This window comes from Oryza sativa, chromosome 11, assembly GCF_034140825.1.
Source record: "Oryza sativa Japonica Group chromosome 11, ASM3414082v1".
Taxonomy (NCBI): Eukaryota; Viridiplantae; Streptophyta; class Magnoliopsida; order Poales; family Poaceae; genus Oryza; species Oryza sativa.
The window spans coordinates 23,525,682-23,533,631 of record NC_089045.1 but is presented as its reverse complement, the minus strand read 5'-3'; the positions used below and the strand labels follow the sequence as shown (position 1 = coordinate 23,533,631).

General features: G+C 47.0%; 1 protein-coding gene across 1 annotated transcript; it reads right to left on the bottom strand.

Moving 5' to 3' along the window:
- Positions 1–1,057: 1,057 nt before the first annotated feature.
- Positions 1,058–6,319, bottom strand: LOC136354214 (uncharacterized). Its single transcript, XM_066305902.1, has 2 exons — positions 6,275–6,319; positions 1,058–5,062 (listed from the first exon to the last, which is right to left on the bottom strand). Exons 1-2 carry the CDS (start codon positions 6,317–6,319, stop codon positions 3,824–3,826), a joined length of 1,284 nt encoding a protein of 427 aa, XP_066161999.1. The 3' UTR covers positions 1,058–3,823.
- Between the last annotated feature and the right edge of the window lie 1,631 nt (positions 6,320–7,950).

Here is a 7,950-nt window from a genome sequence, read left to right as displayed (position 1 = left end):
TAACAATGTTCTCACCTTTCCTTGCCATGATCATTTTCAAGAAGTCAGGACAGTCTTTCTTGTAATGTCCCGTCTTCTTGCAATGGAGACACTGATCTTTCTCAACAGCGAACTGTTGTTGCTGAGGCAGATGCTGAGACTGTTTAGCTTTTGAGGTGGGAGACTTGTGGTTCTTTTTCTTGTTATCTTTAACATAGTTAATTGAACCACCATTTGACTCTTTAATTCTCTCCTCCTCTTGCACACAATTAGCAATGAGTTTTTCAAAGTTCCATTTCTCTGGACTTATGTTGTAGTTGACAATAAAATTGTCAAACTGCTTTGGCAATGAGGCCATAACCAGATGGACCAGAAAGTCATCTGTTATGCCCAAATCCATTGGCTTCAACTTGGAAGCCATGTTGCTCATTCTAAGTATGTGGTCTCTAACACCACCTCCATGGTACCTTTCGGTCACAAGCTGCTTGATCAGCTGTGTAGCATAAGTCTTTGAAGAGCCAGTAAACTGCCTCTTTATTCTTTCAAGGTACTCTGAGACAGCGTCACACTCTGGGATTGAGCCCAATATGGTAGGCTCAATCGTGTTCTTTACCATAGCCAAACATTTCTTGTTGGCTAAGGACCATTTCTTTTGTTCAATGTCATACGACATGACGAGAGGAGCATTGTCCCTCTGTCTCTTTTGCCAGTCACCATCTGACTCATTTTCACCTCTGATAAGTTCAGCAGGTTCTATAGGACATGGGGTAGTCAACACCCAGTCCACCTCTCCCAAGATGAAAGCAAGGTCGAGTTTTCTTTTCTATTCTGCGTAGTTATCTCCTTTTAGGGTCGGAATATCTTTAATGCAACCCATCAAGAAGTAGCTACCTAAAATAATCATGTACGGTGAGAACAACATTAACATTAAAATATTATGCATTAAGCCTATATCACCGTTGGGCAGAATTAGACATAACATATATAACCATAACTATAACATTGCAATTATCAACGTTGGTCAGAAAATTACAATATCATAGCACATAATTAATGTTCCAAAAATTAAATTCTCCCGTTGGTTCGAAATTTAATTTTAGAAACACTAATTTTCATCAATTTTATCTATTTGCAGCGGAAAAACTATATAAAAATCATATGAACAGTAGCAAAACTCTGTAATTTACTCTCTGTAAAAATTCTCCCGTTGGTTCAAATTTAAACAGAGGTAAAACATGCAAAAATCTATTCAAAATTCTATTGAAATTTGCATGAAAAATTGACAAAATTTAAAAGGAAAAATGCTACTATTCCTTTCCTTTCTTTTTCGGCCCCCCGAGGGACCTAATTTAAACTTTTTCCCGGTGGCCCACGGCCTTTTGGCGCGCGCGGGAAAAAGGTTAGATCTAGTCGGGTGGTTCTATTTGGGATTGATGTTTGAACTATAGAGATTGAAAACGGGAGAGGATTTAGATAGACCGACCGGTTGAGGTGTTGGAGGATGAAGAAGTGCCGGCCATCGTCGTCGTTGGCACTCGGTTGTCATGGATGCGGCGCCGGTGAGGTCGACGGCGATGACGGCTGCAACAGCGGTGGTCGTGGGCGATCCCGGCGAGGTCGTGGCGCGGCGGTGGCATTTCCCGTCACTGGCTACGGCCCCTCTCGATCGGATTAGGGTTTGTAGGGTGGAGTTGGCGGCGGCGGTGAATCTCGTCCCTTGTGCCGTGCCGGCCTCCACCCCTCTTTTATATGGCGCAGTGTGACGGGGGCCCATGTCGCGACCGAGAAAAATACATTTTCCCGAACGCTAGTGTATTAATCCCCGTCCAAGGAAAAGCCGGGGTACACCACACAAACATGATATAAAAGACACATCTTTATTATATCGATAATATTTACATTATTACAAAGGCACTTAAGGCCTGACAATCAAAAATAAACAGCAGCGGACTAGCGGGCCTACGGCTCCATCTTCACAGGCGCTCAACTGGGGTATAAGCCAGGACTCCACCTAAGACTTCTTCTCTAAAGCTTCTCTTACTGAAGGGGGGGAAAGATTGAGCAAGAATGAGTACAACCACAGTACTCAGCAAGCCACACCGGCAGATGCATGATTAATGCAAGGGGGTACAAGGGGTAATAATATAGGGGTTAAGTTTTGCAGAAAACAGCATTTAAAAGTCACTTAGTTGCCCAAAGCCATTTTATAAAGACGATCCTAGAGTTACACAGTGTTATTAATCAAGGCCGTGAACCCTCACGAACCTGCCTTAACCCAAGGCCTACGATGATTCAGACCGAACTGGCAACCCGACCCTGGGTCCCAGCTCGTCCCAAGCCAACCCAGGCCAACCATTCCACATTTTAGTTGTTAAGCAAATTTTAAGAATTAAAACACTAACTTGGGTACATTGCTAGGCTTGCCCATAACCGAGGGCGCGGCTATTCGAATAGGTTATACTCTGATCAGAGGTGTACATCTTTACCCACAAGACACATCTTCCTCACGTGTAACCACGTGCCACATACCACCACGGTATACGGACGGAAGACGTGACATAGTTCCCAACCCATCCTAGCCATAAACAAGAGTACCGACCCAACCCCACCTACGGCCGGAACCTCCGGGACAGGCAGGCAGGATTGAGCCCCTAGCAGCAGGACACCAGCCCTGTGCCATGACATCTCGACTACCGGGCCGCAGCTCGTGTAGCCTTCATTTGTCCTAGAGATGTCCATCGACCCCCGACTTCGTCCATCTCCATCCGTGTACTTTTGTTTATAACCAGACTGAGCCACAAACTAAGCCTTACCCACTAGACATGTGGAAGTACGGTAGTGCTTTGCAACAGAGGCCCGAGCTTAATCCTTATAGTACCCGAGGTACGACTAACAAAACCCAACCACGCACCTCGAGCCCAGCCTAAAACCATTTTGGGGGTTTTGAATAGAGGGGGAGGTGTGTGTCCAATTCCAACATAAGCCAACCATTCCATAGTATCCAAATGATATGAGAATTCCCAAAGTCTAAAGTTATAAAACCACCTAATGTTGCCTAATTAATCAGCGAAGCATCTACCTAAATTCATACTAGTGGAACCATGAATAGAGTACCCACTAGTTGGGGTTTTGTTTATCCTAGGGTGAACAAGGTAATAATAACAATAGCAATAATAATAAGGTCATAACAAAGGTAAATAGGCATGGCTAAATAAAACAGTGATAACGCAGGAATTTAAATAAAGCGATAATGCATTAATTTAAATCAAAATAATTTTATAAACTGGGATTCAATATGCTTAAGGATGATGTGACTTGCCTTGCTCAGAGATAACGGCCTTCCGAACCTTCGGCGACGACCGCAAACCACGCTTCGGGAACCTCCGGAACGACGAAGACTACGCGAAGCACACAAGCAAAGCTACAAGCCTATAAAGAAGCAATAACAATACATAAAAAGAAAGCACAGGGTTCTTTAGGTTATAACAAACATTAGGAGACTTGAACGGATCGATTCAGAGCTCGTATGACCAAGATATGATCATCCGAAGTTTAATGCTGTTACATGGAGATTTGCGGATTATTATAATTAGGTTTTGCAACTATAAAACATGTGTAAGCGCTAGCCTGGAAAAGACAGGAAGGCTGCGCCGTTGACATGCGGACCCCACATGTCAACCTAAAGGACCGCGGTAGACCGAGTACACAGAGACAGTCCACGGGTCGACGGAAGCAGATCCCGTGTGTCAACCGAGGCGAGTGGCCGACAAACGGACTCCACTAGACACCACACGGGCTGCACACGTGGAAACCACGCGGCTACCGAGCGGGCACACTAACACGGTCACCACACGCACAAGCGAACAACTACCGACACCGGTACACGGGTACCGGGGTCGACAACCGCACAACGGGCACGGGCGATACCGAAAGGACGAGGACGGGGCAGCGAAGGAGAGATCCTTACCACCACGCGACGAGGCGAGGGAACGACAACGATGAACGGGCGCGGCGGAGACGGCCGGGAATGACGGAGACGAAAGGCGAGGGGACGACTTCGGCGGCGATCCTTGGACGAAGGCGAGACGCGGCCGGCGCAACGCTTGGCGACGCGGAGGCGAGGACGAAGACAACGACGGGGCTGCAGCGGCACACTTGACGGACACGGACGACGGACGAGAACGGCTTGACGGAGGGACGAATGCCACGACGACCGGGAACGACGAGAGGACAACGACAGGAACCGGCGAGGAGGCGATGAGGGCAGCCGGCAGCAGCTGCACGGAGACGAGGACGGCGCGGAACACGCCGCTATGATGACGACGAGGGTGGCGGCGCAGCGAGACGACGAGCCGGCGAGGACGAACGACCGACCGGAGGAGTCGTCAACGAGGACGAACAGAGACGACGATAACGAACACCGGCGGGGTTCGGATGGAGGGGAGGCGAGGCCGAGGGCAACCTTGACGCTGCGATGCCGGAGGAGGAGATGGCGACGTCGGCCGGCGCACGGGCACAGCGGAAGGGGTTGCCGAAGGAACTCCGGCGAGGCGGAGGGCGAGACCGACGCGGGCAACGGCGTTCCGGCGAAACCGAGGGCAGGCCAGGGTGGAGGGCGACGCGGCGACGTCGAGGGAGGATGGCGATGACGACAGCCGCTGCACCGGCAAGGCGGCACAGGCGGTACAGTGGCGGCAACGCCACTGTTTTGCCGGTGAGGACGCGTCTCCAGTGGTTTCCCCGCGAAACGAAGGGCTGACTGGGGGAGAGGAGGCGGCTGCGACGTCGACGGAGGAGATGGCGACGTCGGTCGGCGTACCGGCGATGAACAGCAGCCGGCCGAAGACGGAACAGTGGCGGCAACGCCACTGTTGCCGGCGGGGATGCACTTCCGGAGGCCTCCGCGGGCAACAGAGGGCAGGCCGGCGCAGAGGAGGCGGCTGCGACGCTGGAGGAGGCGCCGGCACGGCCGACCGGCGCTCGGGCAAGGCGGTAGGGGCGGCTGGAGGGTGGCCGGCACCGAGGAAAGAGAAGGAGGAGGCGGGGAGAGGTGGTGCAGCCACGGGGAGGGCGCGGGAGGGGGCTAAAACGAGAGAACGGAGCGAGGGGGTTCCGTTTTATAGCGGAGGGAAGCGAGCCGAGCACGGGAGGAGCGGGGAACGACGGCGGAAAAGGCGCCCGGCGGCCATGGAAGACGGCCATGAATGGCGCAGCCGTTCCGGTCAAAATAGTGCACGATTAAAGGGGAGATTATTGGGAAAAGGGAGAGGAAGGAAAGGGGATTAATTCTCCCCAATTAATTTTGGAATCCAACGCTTAAATCGCGCGGATTCGAGGGAGGAACGAACTAGGGTTTTCACGGGAGAGAGAGGAGGCCGTGCGGGAGGAGGAAGACGACCGGCGCGTGGGCCCCACGCGGTCAGCGCGCGCAGTCAGCGCACGCGCGGCGCGCGTGCACGCGGCTGGCTCGGCTCGACCTGGCTTGGGCCGGGCTGCTGGGCCGAGGCAGGCCGGGAGGAAGGAGGAGGAGGGAGTGGGCTGCCGGGAGGAAAGAGAGAAAAACAAAGGGAGGGGAGAGGGACTTGGACTGCGGGCCGAGGGGGAGAGAGGGAGACTTTGGGCCAGACTTGGCCCAAAGGGAGGAGGGGGATTATTTTTAGCTTTTTCTTTTTAATAAACTTTGTTAATTGTTGTTGTTGTTTAATAAATATTTTCGGTGCTCTGAAAATTCAAGTAAAATTTGAGGGCTCCTTTTAGACCAAGGAGAATTTAACAAAAATTCTCCGGACCACATTCGAATCTTTCTGGCACGTATTTTAGTGTTTGTCAATTTCTTTTTGAATTTTAATTAATTCTATTATTCCTTTTAGGGAATGATTTTTATTTCGGGATGAATTTATCAGGACGTGACAGCCCACCAGCCATTGGGCTGGACGCCCCCGATTAGGGCGCGGTCAAGGTCCGTTGTGCCGTTGGGCCGTACGGGTGGGAGATCTATCTAACAGAAACCTCTACTTGATTTTTCTGTGGTGCATGGTCAATAAGTCTGAAGATATGAGGTTATAAATGCTTTGCCTGCATTATGCTTCTGAAATTTCACTGTTAGAAGGCCATATTTCGTTGATTCAAAACTCCTTTTTATGTGCAGGCCTGCATCTATTTTTCGAAGCACAGATTTCATTGTTAGAAGGCCATATTCCGTTGATTCAAAACTTTTTTTATGTGCAGGCCTGCATTTATTTTTGGAAGCATAAACGAAAGGATCACATATGTAAGTCTGTTTGCTAATTAATACCTTTTCCTGCAAATACACATACACCACTTGGATGTAGATACCCATTCTGCTTTGCTTTACATGTTAATTAACTTGATTGGGTAAATGTTTACTGCATTGATCGGCCGGTATCTCAAAGTACAATCAGTAAGTGACTGAAGGTAATTCATTAGTCTTTTATGTCTAATATGATCATAAAAATGTCAGTAGGGTGCATCAGACAAGCAAAAAAGTATATAGCAAGTGATGGCACATTTCTTAGGGAAGGGATTTATGAGTTCAATGTCAAAATCCTCTCTATCAGTCGCCTCGCATTTTTAACTTACCTAGGTTGCTTTCCTATTTTTAGCTACATAAGAACTATATGTATGTCACCACATCAGAGTTATTTATATTCCCTTGAAGTATTCTAAATCCATATATTGTTGAGATGTGTTCTTTAATTGATCTCTTCATCTCTATGCAAAGTATCCTATCATAACGTTAACAATGTTAGATCATACTTTTAGTGGGTGTTGCATGCAGTTATTATTATCAAAGCTATCGAAGGTATTTTACATTGTTACATCTCCTTCACCCTTTATAGGTTTCTATATTACAGATGCTCCTGTTATTGTTTTAATTCTTTTTCGACCAGTACAACCTGATTAGCTATTCTTACTAATTCTTTTTATACAAAAAATTATTTAGACATGGATATTTACACCATCAAGTGTAAAATGTTACTTACACTGCTTGCATATGTAAGGGAAAAATATTGCCAGCTCCGTTCAAGTTCCCCAGAGCCATATAGACTATATTGCTATTTTGCTTGATCTTTAATCTTATGATAATGATTCTATGATTAAGGTTAATTATGTATATCGTCGTCATGCATCTTGCATTTCATCTGCTGAATAATACACAAATTGTTGTATAACAACATAACTACATAATTGAGCTTAATTTTTGTAAAGACCATCCAGTACAACTTCTGAGTTACATTGGTAACATAACAACCGGCGTTATTATACTGCTCTCATATGCTCTGATGAAATTTCTTCCATATATACATTGTACTTTGATAGCCTTCGTGTCTCTACTATTTGATCTCACCAATTCGTTTTTAAAGCTTTCTCTTGCTTGCATGAAGAGATTTTTTCTGTTGGTGTTGCCGAGTACGAAGAATTTTTTCATCCATGTGTTGCCAATGCCTCTTCCAGTGTGATATGATGTGAATTGAGTATTCATGCTCTGTTAGCCTCTTTTAAGTAGCTAATGGAGGAAATGATTCTCACCATTTCAGTAGCTCCATTATGTCATTGATGATTGAGTTACACCCATTTCAAATATTTAATTTCTACTTTAGTTACCTCATCAAGGTTTATTGTTTCACATTTATCCCTAAGATTCACTTGAGATGGAATTTTAGACTAGCATTGATGTGTATCTTTCATGCCATCTCTACAAAACACGAAGGCAGGGGCGGGCCCAGCTATAATTCAAGGGTATTCAGATGTATACCTAAGATTTTGGATAAAAAATAGGTATATTTACTCTATAGTTCATATATGTATGAAAAAGATAAAGAAAAAGAGTTAAACTACTCATTTGGGCCTTGTTTTACCATTTCTGCTGTATTGGACCTAAATTTTACACTCCCCTCCCCCTTTCCACTCCTCCTCCCAAAATCCCCAATTCCCTAAGACCCTAACCCT